At 42.4% G+C, this 21,633-nt stretch overlaps 1 protein-coding gene across 1 annotated transcript; it reads right to left on the reverse strand.

The window, feature by feature from the left end:
• Nucleotides 1–8,725: 8,725 nt before the first annotated feature.
• On the reverse strand, nt 8,726–11,496 carry LOC130167301 (forkhead box protein B1-like). Its single transcript, XM_056373316.1, has one exon. The coding sequence runs from the start codon at nt 11,084–11,086 to the stop codon at nt 10,145–10,147; it is 942 nt and encodes a 313-aa protein (XP_056229291.1). The 5' UTR covers nt 11,087–11,496; the 3' UTR covers nt 8,726–10,144.
• Nucleotides 11,497–21,633: the final 10,137 nt, after the last annotated feature.

Raw genomic sequence — 21,633 nt, forward strand, 5'->3', positions numbered from 1 at the left:
ATGCTACAACTGCAGAGGAGACAATCTACTTCCTGTTTACAGCGGCTCACACATGCTCAGTGCAGGTGATGGTCATGTGATGTGTGTTTTCAGGTGTGTTAGTCTGGACGGAGCAGTGTGTTCTTCACAGGTTTGTATATTTCACAGTTACAGCTCTATTTTTCCCACAATCAGATAAGAGGATGGATCAGTTTCATCTACTTAGTTAGCTTAGCACAAAGACTGGAAGCAGATAGAAACTGCTAGCCTACTAACTCCTGACTTCCATGTGTCCTCTGTCTCGTGTCTTGAACTTGCACTGAAGCAGAAATGTCTAAATGAGTCGTCGTAGTTTCGGGAGTTGTGGTTCTTCAGCCTCGGAGCTCGGCGAGGTTCAGCTCCGTCTGAGAGTCTCTGCTGAGCCTCGTCTGTTGGTTTCCCTTCGGCGCCGTCAGGCAGATCACCAAGAACACAATCTGTCACCGAGCCGACCGGCTGCCAGCGTCTGAATAAATCATCTGTCTCAGCTAGAGGTGAATCTGTTTGATTTCATGTGTGACCCAAATAACAAGACGGCTTCCCCCTGTGAGAGCGGCGTGCTGCAGATAAACCTGGGTTCTGTGGGTGTGAACGGGTCCACACACCTTCTCTGACCTGGTTTAATCAGTTACACACATTCAGCTTCAAACCAAATATTGTAAAAAGGTTTTTATTCTGCTGCAAAATATGAAATAATGTGTTTATTATCGTTTCCTCAGGAATTTATATTTATACTTTTATTATAGTCTCCATGAGACTGAAGGTCAGAGTTTGGATCTCTGCGTAACGTGAACGTCTCCTGTTATTCATGCAAAATGTCATATGGAATAATGCACCAATAATAATAACACTAATAGTAAATACAGGTTTTATCTTCCTGGAATCTGCTTCAGACAGATTTTCTATTCAGATTTCACTAAAACAAAGTGATGAATCTCTCTGATGTCACTTTAATTATCTTGATTTTCTTTTTGTTAATGTGAATTTGTGACAACATTGATTTAGTTTTCATTATAAGTTATTATTGTTTGTTGTTTTACATGTGGAGTTATTTTAAATATTTTCTTCTTCTTTAGTTTTTTCTGCTTTATTGATACAGTGTGATTTAAATAATTGTTTTATCTGAAGATTGGTGACCGCTGTGTGGAAGCTGATATGGATCCAAAGAAAGAAAGAAAGAAAGAAATTTGAGTTTGTAATAAAGAACTGATAAAGTAGATCCATAGAAACTAGAAGAGCAGAGTTGGATGAACTCTCTGTAATTATTGAGTTTCAAACGACTTTCTGTTCTTCAGTTAATTAAAGTTTAATGAAACACGATGTTTGTAGTTTTATAATAATCCACGGAAACACACAGGAACATGGTGTTAACGTGTCTTGTTGTGTTTCTTCTGTTTATTTGTTTGTTTGTTATGATGCTCGTCAGCCGTGGTGGTCGCAGCGACAGGCTCCTCCCCCACATGTCTGGCAATTAGTCGTGGGAGGTGGAGGGTGAGGATGGGGGGTGCTGGGGTGGCGGAGCTGCTGCCTGGGAACGGGGGGGGGGAGGGGGGGTGGGGAGAGTGGAGGGGGGGTGTGGGGATTTTATTGCCAATGAATTAGTGTCGTTTTCTTTTCACACACCCACTAACTAACCTCCCTCTCCCTCCCCCTCGCTGCCCTCTAAATGGTTTGTGGCAGGCGGCTCCGCCCTCCAATAACGCACCTGTGCATGATGATGATGAGGAGGAGGAGGAGGAGGAGGAGGAGGAGAGGGAGGGGTGGGCTGGGCTGGGCTGTCGCTCCCTGCAGCCGTCAGGTGGCTTCAACACGTCCGTAAACTGTGAGTGAACTAATGAACTCAGAGAGAAAAACTGATGAGACTGTTTCATCCAGTCTGATCAATCAGTCAGTAAATAAACACTGAAGTCTGATCAATCAGTCAGTAAATAAACACTGAAGTCTGATCAATCAGTCAGTAAATAAACACTGAGGTCTGATCAATCAGTCAGTAAATAAACACTGAGGTCCTGGTGACAGTGAGGAAACAGTTGATGGAGTTTGGAAGAAGTGGAGATTTAAACTCGGAGATTAAAACGGTTCTGACTGAGTGAAGAATCAAACACATCGATAAATAAAAAGAAAGAAAGAAAAACTCCAACACTGAGGCCTGTTTGAACTCTGACACCAGGTGAGGACAGGAAGCAGGTGAGGCTGGAACCGGCTACAGATCAGCTGTTTTGTCCCAGACTGGTTTAGTGGAGTCACTTTATGTTCTCCGTCCCACAGAGGAACTCTCCTCAGGACAGGGTTGGACACCATGAATCGTCCAGACATCTGCCATATGTAAAAATGGCTGCTCTCAAGTTCCTCCACACTCTGGCAGAAACTGTTGGGATTAGTTTCTAATTCAGAAGTCGAGACGCTCCTGACTCGTCTCCTCCGTCAGTGAATCTGCTCTGAGCGCCTCTCGACTGTCTCATATCACTCCCCTTCACTGGCTGCTCTACCTGAAGCTCTACCTGAAGCTCTCAGGTGTGCTGATCCTGTGGAGTCATTTAAAAAACGCCTGAAGACTCACCTGTTTAATCAGGTGTTCAGATAAACTGTGTATTTCACTGTGAGCTGTGTGATTCTGCTGACGGACTTTAACTGTTTATGTCTCTGTGTCACTTCAATGTGTCAGTACAGTGTTTTCTTCTGTTATTGTTCTTATTATTGTTATTTATCACTGATCTAAACTGTCTGAAAATTAAACATAAATAAATGATCATTATTATTTGAAAAACAGACCAAACATACACCTAAGTATGTACAGAAGGCTGTCCACATACTTTTGGCCGTACACTGTATATCAACATATGTATTAATGGATAGCCGTGACGTCTTTGTTTCAGGTACAGATTTTATTTTTATCTTAACTGTATGTTTCATGTGATGCGTTCAGAGTCTCCAGGAGAAAACAAACCTGTTTCTTTCTGGTTCAGTATAAAGTTTCTCCTGCAGCAGGTTCCAGTCGTTGCTCCTCTTGAATGTGGAGAATGTGTCGGGTGATAACAGACTCTGTCAGCTTTAATCACCTCTGAGTGTTTTTGCCTCCAGCTTTATTTTTCTCTCCGTGTGACGACTTTAATTTACGGCCCATTCAGGAATCTCTTATCTCCACCATCGACCATAAACTAACACCTAACAGCGCCACTTCAAAGCCGCCGCAGAGGCCGAGGTGTTAGGGACCGGCCCGGCGCTCTGAGGGGAGAGATGAGCAGATGGACGAGGCGTCGTAGATTATTGTCGGGAGGAAAGAAACATTTAGTGAGAGGAGGAGGAGGAGGAGGAGGAGGAGGAGGAGGAGTGGGAAAAGGCCACGTGAGCCCCGAGGAGGTGTGGAGGAGTTTTAACAGGAAAACCAGCTTCCACATCAGGACGGAGAGGGGTCAGTCAACACCTGAGGACAGACTCAGGTAACTCAGATCAGATAAAGTGCCGCTTCAGTTCAGTTCCCACAGACTCTAAAACCACCACAGACCTCTAAGGTCCACTATGATCCTCCTCCACGCCGACTCACTCCTCGCCCCGAGACCCCTGGACCTGAACTCAGACCAGAACCGAGGCCTCACCTCAGAATCTAACGGGTGACACTGTGGGAACCTGCTTCTAGTCCCCAAACAGGAAGTGAGTCAGAGTCCACATCATGTGGATCAGACTGGTCTGGTCTCTCCGGAGCTCAGAAGACGGACTGTGATCTGACTGTTCAATCCACCTCTGGACAACGTGTGAGCCAGATGTTGAAAAAGCGTAAAAGCATCCAAGACACATCTGTAATCTGTAATCTGTAACAGCAGCCAGATGTTTCTAGAGAGTTCAGCTCAGGAGTTCTTCTTCTTCTGGTGTTTTTCTCAGTTGCCAAACAGTTACTGGACTGGAGGAGGACCCACCTTGATCCACATGGAGCCGAGACCCTAAAGACGGAGTCTGAGTGATGAGATGAGATGATGATGATGATGAAGGTCACAGAACATAATCTCCACATTTAAATGTTTCTTCTTCTTCTTTCCTGTAGACATGTTGCAGTGAGGTCACTTCCTGTCTGCTGGTCTCAGCCTCGTCATCTTCGTCCCGTTGACGACTGTAAATTTCATCTTCTTTCACTGGGTTTCATCAGCTGATGAATTCATTCATCGGTGTAAATAACCCATGTGTCGCGTGGCTGGCGGGGGCGGGACGCTCTGTGCACCGGAGTGTCATCATCATCACCATCACCATCATCATCATCATGTTATTCTTCTCCTCTGCCTCTTGTTGTTCTCCGCCTCAGTCTGATCTCTCTCCACATGCTGCCTGTTCCGTAACGAAGCTGTTTGTTAATTAACACCTCGCCGCCCCCCCCCCCCGCCCCCCCCGAAGGCTCTAATTAACGAACACGAATGGCGGCGAGGGACTTCATGATTAATTACAGCTCGGTGTCGGGGCCGACATCGACGTCGGACTGATATTCAGCTTTAATTGTGTTTGTGATATTTCAGACCGGAGTGTGTTCCCGTCCGGTTCCACTGGACTGAAACTGAAACGTGACGTCGACGTTCAGAAGCTTCTCGGCTGATTTCAGAGTCTCAGGGTTCAAGAAACACTTTAGAGGAGACGAGGCTGTAACACTTCTGTTTCTGCTCTGTGTCATTTCAACCAGCGAGTTCAAACTGTAACACAAACTACTTCCACACGTCTGCTGATTATCTCCGCAACACAAACAGGAAATGGATCGTTCAGTCTCAAACACTCACAGCTAACGACTAAATCATTAGCACTGAGTTAAAAAATACAAACTTTCTTACGTCAGGATTAGTTTTGTATCTGCCACAGGTTGCTAACTGCTCACATGTGGAGTAAGGACTAAACTGAGCATGTGCAGAATGAATCAGGTGATTAGTAACTTGTTCCTGATTGGAGAAATTCTCTGTGGTGTTTGAGTCAAGTCAGTGTTAGTTAGAAAAGGGTTTAACAAAGACTGTAAATAAAGATGGACGTCGTCTCTGTGACGTCACCCACAGGTTTCTGAAGCTCAGAGAGAGCTGCTCCACCGACACCATCTTGGCAGTGTCTGACTCCGCCCCCTAACTCCCAGCTAATCCAAATATGGTCGGGGGAAAGTTGTGCTGTTAACATGGGAGTCTATGGGGACTGACTCACTGTTGGAGCCAGACTCTAGTGGTCGTTAGAGGAACTGCAGCTCCTGGTTCTTCATGTTGATGCTTCATGTTTCAGCCTCAGAGGTTGATGCTTGGATTTACAGTCTCTACAACATGACACCATCTACTGTTAGACCTTCATTAGCATTAGCACTAATTACAGCTGCAACCATTAGTTGATTAGTCGATTAATTAAAAAGGTAGAAATATTTTCTGGTTCCAGCTTCTCAACAGCGACAGTGACCTGAATATCTTAACGTCTATTTTAAAATAGTGGACGACACATTTGACTATTTTAAAGCTTTTCATAGAAAATTAATCAAAAATGAATAATCAGCAGATTAATCGATGATGAAAATAATTCTGAAAGTAGAATTTGATCCTGGAGATGTTGAATTCACTGAACGTCAGAGTCACAGATGGGTTTGATTTCATGAAATGTCTAGGGAATCAATCGATCAATAAATGACTGACAATCGAGAAAGACATCCTCCTCATCATCATCATCATCCTCCACCTCCATCTTCTCCTCATCATCCTTCACTCCCTCCTTCATCTCATCTCTCTCCGTCGCCACCTCCTCCTCCTCCTCTTCCTCCTTTAATCCTCTGGTGTGTCTCTCTGCCGACACTCGATCACTTTAACCTCAGTAAATATTTGGTGGTGGGACTGTAACTCTCCTGTTGGAGTATTTTCTTCTTCTCTGAGCAGGAATGTCAATAACGGCAGGCGAGAGTTTTCCTCTTTAAATGTCATTTGTTTTACTTGTGTGGTCACAAAGCTCAGGAGGAGGAGGAGGGGGGAGGGGGGGTGTGTTGGTTCACAAACTGACATTTTTACGGTGACAGTCGCCGTCTCTCGGCAACACACTCAAAGACCTATACGCATTGATGGCGCACAATTGTGTTTGGCACCAGGGAGGTGTTAACTGGCTAATCCCTTACGGCCGCCCAGACGCTGCCTGCTGCTAATTCAGCCTCTCCACAAACCGGCCAGTGTTTACACACCAGACCTCCGTCACTGTGGGAGAATGAAAAGCTCTTCAGACGAGCCTTTCTGTCTGTCGTCTCTCACACCAACAGTCGATTAAACTCCACAGACACAGAGAGCGGGAGAAAAATCTGCAGATATCAGACTCACACATTCACCTCCGAGGCTCCGAGTTTTTACCGCTGCAGATAATCAAACACAGAGCTGAAGGCAAACTGTCAGTCAGCTCCTGTTACAGGTGAACCACACCTGCTGCTGCTGCTGCTGTTGGTCACAAACTTCACTTCACAAGAGGAAAATCTCTCTGCAACTCGGCAGCTAGAAAACACAGAAACACGACGTGACAGCTGAAGATATGACACAACAAACAACCTCTGTTCTCTGATTCTACTGTTGTTTCTATAGCAGTGGCACATGTCCTCATATATTTCTGTTTTATTTATATATCATAGAATAGACATGTTTTTATATTTTATCTTAATATTCTTACTTCTTATTCTTTACTGTTACATTTCCTTCCTAAGGGAGAAACTGTAACGTAAAACAATTGTGGTATATAAGTCCATTTCCCCCTGGGATCAATTAATTATTCTGATCCTGATCCTGATCCTGAGTCTGGGTCTGATCCTGATCCTGAGTCTGGGTCTGGGTCTGATCCTGATCCTGAGTCTGGGTCTGATCCTGATCCTGATCCTGAGTCTGGGTCTGATCCTCATCCTGAGTCTGGGTCTGATCCTGATCCTGGGTCTGATCCTGATCCTGATCCTGATCCTGAGTCTGGGTCTGGGTCTGATCCTGATCCTGAGTCTGGGTCTGATCCTGGGTTGAATAACCAGGATTCTTTTGTTCCATATAAGATGTTGAATATGAATAAAAAAAAGACAAGAAGAAGTTGCATCAGTCCGTCGGTCAAAATCTACATTTTTAAACTTTATAAAGATTTTACTGATTTTACTTTTGTACTTTTACTGAAGTAAAACTTTGACCTCAAGTGTCACACACACTCAAGTGTCACACACACACACACACACACACACACACACACACAAACATCTGTTGTTGGGCTCACAGAGAAACAACCAATACACCAGATCTAAAATGATTATTGATTAACTGATTAATAAAAGTAATCTTCTGGGCAAAATATAATAAAATGTGAAAATGTTTTAGTTTTAATGAGAGAAAAATAAGTTTGTTTGTTTGAGAATTTGTTTTGCTTCAGAAAATAATTTCACATTATTTTACTTCATCTATCCACTGAACAATTGATCGATTATTGAAGAAAATACTCGTCAGATTGATGAGATTGATCACAGTGACGGACTAACACTGAGGTTTTCTGTCTGAAGCAACAAACTGAACCTGTTCAGGTCTTAAACCCAGATCCTGACACAGTCTCTGGACCAGACCAGGACCGCAGGGTGGAGGCGGGACCTGGTCTTCATATTCTACTTTAGGAGAACAGCTGTGATTAATTAAATAACGTGGAGCCAACCTGGGGCCTCCGGGCAGTTGGTGATCCAGCCTCGTTCCCATGGAGACGGGAGGGTCCAACAGGATCCAGGTGACGTAGATTTGGACTGTAACGTGTCCGATCCTGCAACAGTCACACCCTGAACTCACTGATCAACCAATCAGAGCCCTGATCCCGCCCAGCCGTCACAGACCTGTCACGTCTCTGATAGTATCAGTAATGATCAATACAAATACATCAGTGGTGATCAATGTGTTTCATGTTTTCATTGCAGACGACAGTTTGAATCTGAAAGTGTTCAGACATGTTGCGACGAGCTGAAGTGACACCTGGTCGACAGGTACGTTAAAGTTTCAGTCGAGGGATCAGAGTCTCTTTTACATTTACATAAAAAAGAAAACGCAGGATTTTTTTTTGAGAATCGACAATAAATTGTAATAAATTGTTTTTTTTTTTTTTTTGTTTTTAAATCCACATTAGAAACATTTTTAACAAGAATTAAATTACAATGAAATGAACCGAGAGCTGTGTTTCAGTTAGTGAGAGGACATGCATGTGTTCATATGAAAACAGCGGCAGCTCAGATCAGATCCACATGTAGGAAGTTAAAAACTCATATTTCCAGTTACTGGTTTTTCCCGCTCTCAGACAAGAATGTCAGGATCCGACATGAACACATTCTCACCTGAGTGACAGGATGAGCTCAGTTTTACTGTTTTAACTAGAACTAAATCTAATGATCAATTAGTGGATTTACAGAAATTGAATTGTCAGATATTAACGGATTAATTGTTTAATTTATCAATCAAGGAAAAATGTTCAATATTTGCTGACGCCTGTTTTTGCTTCTCTGTTTCATTAACTTAAAGCTGGATTTCTGTGCTCGAGCAAAACGAGGAATTTAACTGAGACAAATTAATTCATAATGAAAATGATCTTCACCTGCAGAAACATTAAAACAAACGAGTATAAAATATATTGTGACTCAATAAACGACTCTTGGATCATCATGTGGAGGATTTTAGTCAAACTGAAACTGATATTTTCAACATGAAGCAGAAAATTAAATTCTCTTTTAACCTGATGGTTTCACTTTTAAAACTAAAAAAACATTAGTTTGTGTCTGACATGTTGGAGATGGAAGATTTTTACCCGACAACAACAACCAGATTTATTTGATGTCGGATGTTAAAGAAAACGAGAAACTGCAGCTGCTGAATAAATGAAGTAAAAATCACAATATTTCCCTCCAAAAGGAAACGTTTGAAGAAAAGTATAAGCAGTGTGTGTGTGTGTGTGTGTGTGTCTGTCTGTATGTGTGTGTGTGTGTGTGTGTGTGTGTGTGTGTGTGTGTGTGTGTGTGTGTGTGTGTGTGTGTATAAACAGGCCTCTTCACTTCTTTTTTTGTGTATTTTTCCCAGGAAGGTTTTTTAATGGATGTGAATGAGCAGACAGAGCGCAGGGAATAAAAAGCCCGTTGTTCATGTTCATGCTTTATGCTTTCAGCCCAACAAAAAAAACAAAAAAAAAAAACAAAAAAAAAAAAACAAAAACTTACAAACACTGAACTATTTTTCTTTTTCAGACAGTTGGAGCATGCAGCGGTACAAACACAGACAGCGGCTCAGTTCAACACCACAGCTTCTTAAAAAACCTTTAAATTAAACCAACAGGCTACTGAATAAAAAACATCTAGAGTCATTTTTTAAAAAGTGCATCAGAGACAGTAGATCCTTGCATTCACACTCAAATACCTGCGGTGGTTTTCTTTTTACACTGTGCAGAACCTCGGACATAAATATATGATTTCAAGTCTTATTTCATCTTCTCATCTCTGCGATTGTTCATATCGATTATTACAAAATCTAAATAATAAAAAAGGAAAAAGAATTATGGAGGAATTATTATCATCATATTATCATTTTTTATGAAACTATTTTTTCCTGTTGTTTCTGTTGATTCATATTTTTTGGAAGAAAAATCCCGCAGGTGGTAAAATGAGCTTCTTCTTCTTCTGGGGTTTAACTTTTGTTTCGGTGGCAGAAAAGAAAGAGCAGAGGCCGGAGGGAGAGAAAAACATGTAAGTCATTAATCTGCGACTTTTCTTTCAGTTTGAGAAGAAAAGGCTGAAAATACAAAAGATCCAGATAATTAGTCAGCGCTCAGTCTGCTGTGGAGGAATGTGGAGGAAACTCAAACTGAACTGTTTCATTTTCTCACACAGAAACTCAAAATGTTTGACGGAAAATATGATTATTTCTGTTGTTTACAGGAGGTCAGAGGTCAACCTGCCGTTTCTTTACATGATGTTTGGGCGGGAGACTGAGATGATTCATTCCTTTCTTGTTTTCTGGGAAAAAAAATAAACAGTAAAATAAAAATAACGCACATCTGCGTCCTGGAGATGAAATACTGCTTTGGAGTTGAAGTTTGTCATTTTCCCTTTTTAAAGTGTTTTTTTTTTTATATGTATAAAAAGAGAACAAAGTCCAGATCCCCGTCAGTGCACCGCCACCGCGGACTGCAGCGAGGCCGAGGAGGGCAGCGCCTCTCCGGGCGCGGCCGGGCTGCTCTGTCCGGTGGCTGTCTGCGGGGAGGTGGGGCTCAGAGACTGGGGCGAGTTCGCGAGGAAAGCCGGGATGTGTGTGGGCAGCCCGGGCAGGCCCGGCACTGAGGCGGGCGTGGGTTTGATGGGCACCGGGATGGCGGGCAGAGTCTGTCCGCCGTGGCAGATGGATTTGAGCGGCATCCCGTAGGCCGAGTAGTCGCTGGCGGCCATGGAGATGGGAGCCGCGGTGTCCATCATCCCGGAGCCGTACATGTGCGGCCAGGCCGGGGTCAGCTGGTTGTGGAGCGGGTACCCGGTGGTGGAGAAGGCCGCCAGCCCGCCCGGCATCTTGTACTCTCTGGCGATGATGTTCTCGATGGCGAACGGGTGTTTGAAGCCGGACGGCTGAGACACGGAGCTCAGGTTGTATCCGCCCGGCATCTGCGGGAGGTGCGCGGCGGCGTGCAGCGCGCTGAGCCGCAGCTTGGCCTGCTGCTGCAGGTAATGGGCGGCGTCCTGCGGCTTGCTGGGCACCAGCGGGTCCGTGGCCTGCATGCTGCCCACCTTGAAGCGCTTCCTGCGCCGCAGAAAACTCCCGTTCTCGAACATGTCGCCGCAGTTCGGGTGCAGAGCCCAGAAGCTGCCCTTCCCGGGCTGGTCCGGTCTGCGGGGAATCTTGATGAAGCAGTCGTTGAATGACAGGTTGTGCCGCAGGGAGTTCTGCCACCGCTGCGTGTTCTCCCGGTAGTACGGGAACCGGTCCATAATGAACTTGTAAATCTCACTGAGGGGGAGCATCTTCTCCGGGCAGCTCTGGATGGCCATGGCCGTGAGGGAGATGTAGGAGTACGGAGGCTTCTGGTCGCTGTACGTGTTCCTCCCCGGGCGAGGCATTATTCAGCTGAGCCGGACCGGGCCGAGCCGGGCCGGTCGGGATCAGTTCAGTGTCAGTCTGCAGAAAAGAAGACTCGCCTCACTTTTTACAAACTTTGTCCAAACAGTTGCAACTCTTCACAGCACCTCTGCGCAGGGGCAGGAACTTGCCTGGTGTTTGGCGCGCATGGCTCCGTCTCTTACGCACAAAGCTGGAGCCGCAGCTCCGGACGACAAGTTGGTGAAAAGTTGAAGAAGCAGCGGCCGGTTCCTCCTCTCCTCCCCGCCTGCCTGATGCGCGGGTCCCCGGCAGGTGCAGCGCGGTGTCCCGTCCTCCTCCTGCCCCGCTGCTGAGCTGCGCTAAGCGGCTGCTGCCTCCTCCATGTCCCTCCTCTCCCGGTCTGTCCCGTCTGAGGCTGGACGGCGGTGACAGGAGCAGAAAAGACCCCCGGAGAGGAGCTTCATTAATGGGCCACTTCTTCACCATCACATGATCACAGGAGGAGGGGGAGGGAGGGAGGGAGGGGGCTCAGAGGGGGTGGGGGGCGGAGGGGGGGCACAGTGTGGTTTCATTTACTCGTATTTACATGGACTTACTGAGCCGACACAAGTCATTCTCATTTGAAGCCGCGGCGGCAAAAAGCGCAGAGAAAAGCCGAGGAGAGGAGCGAGATTCTGGGGATGTTTGTGGCGGAGCCGCGCTGCGCTCTGTGGAGGTATGTTGGTGTGTTTGGCAACATTTACGAACAGAGTGTGTGTGTGTGTGTGTGTGTGTGTGTGTGTGTGTGTGTGTGTGTGTGTGTGTGTGTGTGTGTGTTGGTGCCCCTCACCAATTTGCATTGACAAATAGAGCCGCTGGGAGCTGCTGTTTGAGCGGCTTTAATGGCAATTTGTTTAGTTTCTGTTTTATGTCCTTTTTTTCTTCCTTCTCCAGCGTCAGTGTGAAGCAGCTGCTGCTCACATCATCATCACCTGAGAAACACACGGACAAAAGAATCATCTCTTAAATATCTTTAAAAACAACATGATTTACGCACAAACGGCCTCGTGATGAACGGGATGAATTTAACAGAAGTGTATCAGGGTTTTCCCGGGTCGCTCTCCAGGAGCAGCAACCCGGAAATAAAGTTAAAGTTCTGATCATATTTAGGTTTAATATCCACGGACAGGTTGATTAAATTACACATTTCATTCACTTCATCGTTGCTGAATAAAAACAAAGTGGGAGAGGGTTTGAAAGAATATTTAAGATTTTCGTTTAAAGGATAAAATGTATATATTGAATCGCCAATTTAAATAATGTCTAATTACATGGATTTGAATTCACTGAAGCTGTTAATGATTAATGACAAAACACTGACGGTTTTCTTTTGGTCCGTTCATGTGTTTTTACCTGCTGCCAACATTTATTCTTATTTTTATTATTTTGTCTTTAAGGTTTTTGTGTTTATTTGTATTTATTTATTTCATGATGTAAAAAATTGTGTTAAATCACAAATAACTTGTTTGTAAGTTTTTATAAATCTTTCTTCTTTTTTTTCAGACTCACAGAATTTAACATCAGAGTGAAGATGAGTTGATTTCCGACATTTTTAATGAACTTTATTTCTAAACTTTATTTTTATTTAATTTTCTGATGTAGTTGAAAATAAATTAAAAATAATTTACTGACAGTTTTTGTCACGCTACCCGCACAGGCACGCGCCTTGTCGGCCCCGGGACATTATTATTATTATTATTATTATTTCTTTTTTTTTTTATTATATTAAAACCCGTTTGAAAATTAAGATATTCTATTATAATTAGTATCATCAGCACATCACAATAACAATAACGTAAATATTAATAATAATATATTTGTCACATTAATCTTGAATTAATATATAAGACTGATAATGTACACTTAATAAATTATTAAATTATGTGTGAGGGTCATTAGTTAATAGTTTGAACGATTGGTTTTTACAAGACAAATCAATAATCAATAAACACTGACAAAATACATTTTAAAGAGAAAAGAATTTGTTAAAAATCGGCTGATAATAAAAATGAATTAAATCTGAGTTTTCTGTTTTCAAATGTGTCATATTTTATGACATTATCACTTGACAAAACAGCTGATAATGTTTGTGTTTTTCTGTGTTAAACACTTTGTTTTTCTCCTAAAAGGCGACATATGTTTTATTGTGTTTCACAGCAGATTAGATAAATTGCAGATGACAAACGGCAGCAGACAGTTTCAGAGGAGGATTTAAACTGGAGGAGCTGAAAGCTTTAATATTCCCACAGGACAGGGGAGGGGGGTGAGGGGGGGGGGTGAGGAGGGGGAGGGAGGAGGGGGCGACACCAAAGAGCCACTTTCACACGTCTGACCTCTGACCTGTGAGCTGATAATCTGACGCAGAGCGTTCAGGATGCAGAGACACGCTCCGACAACAGAGACACTGAACTCTGCGGAGCGGCGAATTCATGAAGAGGGGAAGTCAATGAAGAGTTCATCAGCTCAGAGAGAGCAGAGGGTCTTAATCAGCTATCAATATCACCAATATCATCAATATCATTAGTATTGTTTCTGTTGTATTTCTTCCGTTTGGTTTTTCCTGTTTATTTATGTGACTTCTCTACATGAATTATTCAGCTAATTTTAATTCTTTTATAATTTTGTAATAATATTATCTTGTGTATTTTGTTTTTCCTGATGGTTAATTAAAAGTAAAAAATAAAATATTATATTTATATATACATATATAATATCTGACATTCTTTCAGCTGACGAAAGAAATTTAAATTTACATTTAAATATAATTAAAATAGCCTATATGTGAATTTAAATGTGATTTTATATTGAAATAATAATACGTTTCCTTTACAGACTCAAGTTCAGTGTTATATATGTTTGCATGTATATGTTTTCTATAATTTAAGTGTTTATGTTTTCTATAATTTATTCCAGTTTGTAGGTGAAATAGTATAAATGTGGCGTTGCTTTTTCTATCTTATTGTCGAGATTGTCAACTATTATAAACCTCTTTAATTATTGATTCTTTTCTATTTTTTGCTTTTGTTTGGTTATAATTATTATTTTATTATTATTATTATTTAATAGAGAAGTATGAGTTTACCACTAATCACATTATAATTATTAATTATCCAGCCTGTCCTCTGCAGCTGGAGGGGGCGGAGTCTGATATTTTATATGAAATGTAAATATTTAGTGAGTGGATGAGAATGAAGAACAGACTTTAAATTTTAAAGCTTCTCTGTCATCCTGCCAAAGCTTTATGATTGGTTACACAGTGGCCAATCAGAGAGCAAGACGTGAAATAACAACACTGTAATTATGTAATGTCCATACTAAAATGTTATAAATGTACATAACCAAATATAAAACATAATATATAAAACATATGCTATTATTAGAGATAAAATCTGAGTTCCTGAGTGTATCTGTGTTTAGACCCAGTGTTGCTCCTCTCTGCTGTGAGTGTGTCTGGGTGCTGAGCTGATGATGACATTACTGAATACTAACAGTAATATTGTTGGTAGTAAAAACAGCTAAACATAATAATAATAATAATTATGAACAGCAGGTTGGAAGATTAAAATTTAACAGTCATAAATATTCAACAAGTTGTCAATTAATTAGCAGGAGGATGCTCTGTGTGTGTGTGTGTGTGTGTGTGTGTGTGTGTGTGTGTGTGTGTGTGTGTGTGTGTGTGTGTGTTTCATTCATTAGTCAGCTGGTTCATTAATTAATTGATGCAAGAGTAATCCTACTATATGCTCTTCTCAGTTTCAAAAAGTCTTTATCATACATTATTATTTTTAACTCATAATTCCTTCTACAGGCTTCGACAAACAAATCCATTCGATCAGGACGTTATCATATGTATTTCGTTTTTTTATACATTTCATACTTTCTGAAATATTCAACATTATTCTGACATTTTATTTTATTTATTTTTGTGCACAATTTTTTGTGCATTTTTCAACCTCTTCTCCTCATTCACTCTTTCAGGTAGAAACTCCATTCAGTTCAACGTTTAAATCCTGTTCTTGGTTTTTACTCGCTGACAGTTTGAGCTTCCTGAGCGTTTCTTTAACATGAGTGTGTATGCGTAACTACATCACACAGAATGGAGAGAAGCTGTTCAACTGGTCTGAAACATTTCTGTTTAACTCGTCCTCACTGCCTCAAATTACACTCTACACAATGTGACGACCAAAGCTCAGTGACTCACAGAATTTAAACTTCGAGCCTCTGAACGACAGCAGATCCATCCGACTGCCCCATTGACTCAAATGTTAACTGAGAGCAGAAACTACAGAGGAAAACAGGAAGGAGGCCATTTTTTAAATCACTGCCCCACCCACATTTATGACATCACACAAATATTTTATATCAGTGCGTTCAGCGGAGTCTCCTCTCTCAGAAAATATAAAGCTTGAGGTGATATAAGGAGATGACAGTCTTTGATTGGCAAGCCAGAGTTTGAGGAGCGTCTCACCACAATCCCCGTTTTAACCAGGTGTAACTAAGGATTTACCGTCACTATGGAAACCATTAGCAAACACATTGATACAACATCGTCTATAGACTCTGTGTGATCAGTTTGTTTTCTGTGTTTCAGAGTCGCAGACGGAAAGAGACTACACAGCGCTCTACAGAGACCTCCATTATTTCCCTGCAGATCTTCACCACAGTTTTCTTGTGTGGTATATTTTCTATAAATAAATGTGTTGTGTGCTGCAGGTTTTAATCAAACAAAGAGGATGAAATAGTTTTGTTGGGGGACTATTTTCAGCAGCGGATTAATCCACTTTTGACACTGCAGTATTACAAATTACACAATGATGATTTAATTTAGTGTCAGTTAGGCTTATGATTTAGGGAACCATAACTGTCCATTGTACAGAACAGTTTGAAGACAAGAGAACAAAAAAACACTTTTAAAATGTTAAACTGATATAAATGTGTGAAAGATTGTGCTTGTACAGCTTTTTAAAAAACATATTAATCAACATTTACTTTATTAAAGGACTTGGATCAGGACGTCCCTCCCACTGAGTAAAATGTTGTTATCTCTGTATCATGTAAATATTTTAAGGAGTAATTCCTCTTCTCTTTGTGTTGCTGAGGATCTTTGACAATCAGGTAGCGCTCTCGTATTTTGGTAAAGCAGCTGACTGAGCTGCAGTGGTGATAATCTGTAGCTACAAATGAATGACCCTGTGTGTGTGTGTGTGTGTGTGTGTGTGTGTGTGTGTGTGTGTGTTTAAAATGCAGAGTAGCAGCGGTGGTGTTGGCACTTCAGCACGTTCCTCATCATCCACCAGCACTTCAAATGCACTCAGAGAGAGGAGGCAGACCACACACACACACACACACACACACACACACACACACACACACACACACACACACACACACACACACACACACACACACACACACACACACACTGACCTGAACCTGCAAAAACAGACTCACTGTGAGTTGATGGAGAGCTGGTCAGTCGACCTGGACCAACAGCTGGGTGGAGCACTGAGTCAGGTAAGACATGATTTTTCTGACGTTGTATAGAGCAAGGAGACAGATAGGTCAGAGAAGGAGAGCTGGTCATCAAATGTAACACCCAGGTTTCATGACGACCTTGGTTGGGGTAAGAGATGAAGAGGTGGTGTTGATATAGTGATGGAGAGACTGGGGACTTCAGTCTTAGAGAGGTTTAGTTGATGGTCATCAATGTGGAGATGTCTGAGATCCATGCAGAGACCGTGTGGTCGTCTCGTGGGAATGACAGGTATAGCTGAGTGTCGTCTGCATAGAAGTGATATAAGAAGTCATGTTACCTGATACCTGGACCCAAAGACTTTGCAAAGAGAAGGGGTCCCAGTATCGAGCCTTGAGTAACTCCAGTGGGGAGGGGGTGGGATAAGCATATGTAATCTTTGCCAAGACACACTGAAGGAGCGCCCAGTGAGAAGGGATTCAAACCAAGAAACCGCTTTGCCCAAGATGCCTTTGTCAGAGAGTAGACAGCAGAATAAGGTGGTTCACTGTATCAGCTTTTCCTAAACCACAGACAGGACTCTGGGTATGACAGTCTTGAAATATGTCGCCCGTGAATATAATCCAGCCGGAGATTATGTTTCCTATAAAACAGATTTGTTGTTGCAGCTCAGAAATGAGGAAACACAACATCCTTGTTCATGAAACTCAGAATTAGCACAGCAGAGGTCTCGACTCAGACAGAAAAGATTCAGTACCGCCTGCTACACAGTGCAACATCATACAGAAACACACTACACCGACAAATTCAATACGTACAATTGCACATTCCTGGTGGATAATCACAAACAGGAACGTTACCAGAGGAAATATGTTTCGCCTGAAGGAACCAGAAGGTAGATTGATTTCCAGGTGTCCAAAAGGTTCAGGAACCATCAGGGCGGAGATTGATCTGAACGTACCCGATTGGTCAAAGGAACCGCTACAAGAAACCAAAGTTTACGTCTCATTTTCTTTGCTAGATCTCAAACTGCTGATATGTTTTCAGGTTAACCGGATGACTGAGGCTGCTATGTGCAAGTTTGTTTTCTAAAACTGTGTTTAATGATGAATTATTTGGGTTTGAACTGTGTTCCCTCCTGCTCAGAAAAAAATCCAGTTGGTTTTTATTAAAAGACATTAATATTAAAATGTTTACAGTCCGTGTTTTGTTGTTGTTGTTTTTGTTGGTAACCGATGGTAACTGTACTTTAGCACATATCATGACGAGCTCAGTGTCCGGCCATCAAACACCATAATGAACCTGAGCCTGTGTGTGTTTAAATGTTCCTCTGCTGTTGACTTGTCGAGCGCCACCGAGCCTCCAATTTGTGACGGATTAATGACGACCCCGCCCCCTGCTGCTCCTGCCGCCGCCACCGCAGGTTAGCCAGGCCCTTATTATGAAATAAATGAATGGGTGCCACTGAATGTGGCATGGCAGTTACCACCCAGCATGCTGCCACCAACCTACCACCATCCGCCCCCCTCCCAGTTGGAGCTGGTGGCCTCTATTAGAGCTGGTGATTTATCAGCGGGAGGAGACAATTCACAACAATGTAATCACTCAATTACACTGTTTGAATATGGAGAAGCCCCCACACCACCACCAGCACATTACACTGGGAGGTTCAGAGTCCCAGTTACATGGAAACATTACCAGTACATCTGACAGTGTTCAGACTGTGGTTCAGCTCAGATCTGGATCTGTCCAGTTTCCCTCCACTCCTGTTGTGTGAACATGAGTCGACTGGTTGATGGAGATAAACCATCATTTCCTTTGGCGCCACCCACAGGACAAACAGCTCCACTTCCTGTCAGACTGTGAGATCATATAATCATTATTAGGGTGCTTCTGCAGAACTGAAGTCTGCAGTATTTCGCGACACTAACGAATTGGACAACAGGACCGCATTTCAATAAGAAGAATAGACAATGGAAGTGTGAGTATGACAGCTCATATAGATATATTAAAAGTAGATAATTAATTACTTTATTAATTTTAGTCACATTTAAACTAATACAATGATATATTATTAGTAATAATACACAACCGTGGTCCTGAAACTGCAGCCGTCTGTAGGCAAGTGCAGGAACGTAATATTGTCTGATGTTATATCAGCAACATTAAACTACTAAAGTAAAGCGATGTGGACATTTGTATTAAATTAGTATTATATTATTATAACATGTTATTTCTTGTTTCTTTGTATAAAAATATAGAGTATATAATCTTGATTATGTCCCAGGAGTCGTCCTTTAAAATATCTGGTGACATCTAGTGACTGCAAAGACCATGACTCCATCTTTACTTTATCTGAAAATTACCTAACTGTACTAATTACACAAACTACCCAACATGCAACTCTTAGCAACCAAAAGCCAGAAAGTAGAATTTGGGTGGAATAAACCTAAACAAGGTCCTGGAATCGGCCTCCAGTACCACAGGAACATACTATTGGAGTCATCAGGTGAACGCTGCATCCTCTGGGGGGCGCTAACACCACATCTGTTTCACTTGGTTCTGTGTTTCCTGGTGTTTGGTGCGGTGGCCCTGAGGGCTCAAACCACTGCAACTTAAGAAAACAGACAAAACACTTCAGAAAACATTCATCAGTTGAACATGCTGGAAATACTGAAAACACAACAGAAGTGTTTCTAGGGGACACAAAACAGTGACGGACCGGCTGGGGCGTACTTGTTGTTCAATGCTTCTTGACTTTTGAAGTTATGAAGACGGCTAGTTGGCTCCCCGTTAGCGGTGTTGGAAAATGAGCTAAAGTGTTAGCTGTTAGCTTAGCCTTCGGGTCCGTCCCTTTTTAGTGTCCCATGGAAACACTTCCTTTGTGCTGCGAGTGTTTGATGTTGTGAGTATTTGCAGCTCATGTGTCAAACTGATGGAGATGTTTTCTTCAGTTGCTGGTTTGAGCTCTCAGGGCCACTGTAGTTTCAAATGGTTCGATTCCCAGCAGCGTCCCCAGGTTCAGCAGGTCTGTGTCTGCTGATCGGCGTCACACTCGAGTGACTCTGTGTGCAGGAGGCGATCACTTCAATTAAACCGCTGATTAAGCAAATTGGAGGCTGATTAGTAAACGAGCGGTGGTCTTCAGGAGAGCTGCTAATTAGTGAGGCGATTAGTGTCTGAAGAGCAGCGAGTGAAGCGTCAGCACTCGTTAAGAGCCACTCTGACAGATTATAACTGCACCACGCTGCAAATACACCCCCTCATCACAGAGGACGTCCACGGCTCCACCGCCTGGGAACAGCTGGAAACAGCTGGACACCTAAACACTAAGAAGTCAAGGGAACAGGTTTCTGGATTTTCTTCAAATCATCACAAGTCCAAACAAGCATTAGTTCGTTTATTCTTAATAAATAAAACTATTTTATTGTTATTTAATTAGATGAAAAACGGGGGAATTTATGAATCAGAAATGTGAGTCTGGTATAATAATATAAAAATGCAATTATGATTTATGATGTTATGATGGAGTTACTGCACTAAATTATGGATCTCGTTATCAGAACAGTGGAGGTTTCTACATCCACAAACTCCAACAAAAAAAAAAGAGACAAAATCAGATTAAATTAAATCCTCACAAACTCTAATTTAGAACAGGGCAGTAATATTTGTAATATATTTATTATTGGATGTTAGACGTTGTAGGACTCTGAGTGAGTCCTGCATCTGCCTCCGTCTCTCCACAGAGGCAGCTGTTATTTTCAGCTTCTTGACTCTAAACTCATCAAGTGCTCCCTGCCCGGCCTTGTTATCTGATTTGTTTCTTGGTAAATGCAGCCGGTCGAGTGAACATCCATGAATATCTGCAGCCCCGCGTCACTCGGGATAACACTCCATAACATTTTGGCCAGGGCCTAATTATTCCATTTGCCTGGACCTGGATGCCATTTAGATGCAAGGTAATTCAGCGTGGTATAACTCAATTAAATTTCTCCTGACTGGGATTTATGGAACATCAATAGCTCCTCAGTGGGACCAATGGGAACGCTCCTTATTTATCCCCAAGTCCTCCTGATATTGCATTTCTGCAGCTCAATTAAGTACACGAGCAATGAGAATGTTTCACAAGTCTGTAATGAGAAAAGACAGGACCACCCCCCCACCCCCCCCCCCACCCTCCTCCGTCTGCACACTGTGGTGGTGAATTAGCGGGAGCTCAGTACTCATTACCTCTGAAATTAACTTTTACAAATGGTACAAACCGTCTGCTCCGATTGGACCAGAGAGCGTCTGACGCTGCTCTTCATCCAGTGGACGACACGCACACACTTTACATTCACATGCAGTGTGAGTGAAGTGTGTAGATATATATACTGTATATGTATATATAAACTATAAAAACTGCAAACTGCCCGTCCGGCCATCCTTCAGTTTGTGTTTAAACGTTTCACATAATTCTTCAAAACTATAAGTTTCAAACTAGATCGACTCAAAATGACCAGAGAATTGATTTAAAACAAGAAAATACTAACCCACCACAAAGAGACTCAGAACAACCAGAGACTCAGAACAACCAGAGACTCAGAACAACCAGAGACAAAAAGGATCCAAAGAGCCAAAACAACCAAAGAATTAGAGATTTAAGATTTAAAACGGTCACAAAGAGACTGTAAAAGGTCCCACATAGAGACAAAAGAACCACAAGATGGAAAAAGATCCCAGAAAGAGCTAAAAGAAAAATCCAAAAGAGATGTGGAACGACCAAAAAGAGATGCAAAAAACATCACAAAGAAACTCAAAACAACCAAGAGATTTGAAACGTCCACGTCCGGACTCCACCATGAATCCGTGGATAAATTCTCTGTCCTCGACTTTTACATCAGTTTTCTCAGAGAGACAAACAGCCGGGTCACGACCTCTGACAGATTCACTGACCGCTGCTGCATCAAAGAGGATTCATCGAGTTAAACAGGGGTCAAAGGTCACAGGTTCTCTGGTTTCTGCGAGCAGGTTTTTATAAATCAGACTTCAAAATAAAACAGGATAGGTAAGGTT

This window comes from Seriola aureovittata, chromosome 1, assembly GCF_021018895.1.
Source record: "Seriola aureovittata isolate HTS-2021-v1 ecotype China chromosome 1, ASM2101889v1, whole genome shotgun sequence".
NCBI lineage: Eukaryota > Metazoa > Chordata > Actinopteri > Carangiformes > Carangidae > Seriola > Seriola aureovittata.

Bases quoted from the DNA above. Each gene is read 5' to 3' on its own strand.
- LOC130167301 (XM_056373316.1), bottom strand. From the start codon at position 11,086: ATGCCTCGCCCGGGGAGGAACACGTACAGCGACCAGAAGCCTCCGTAC.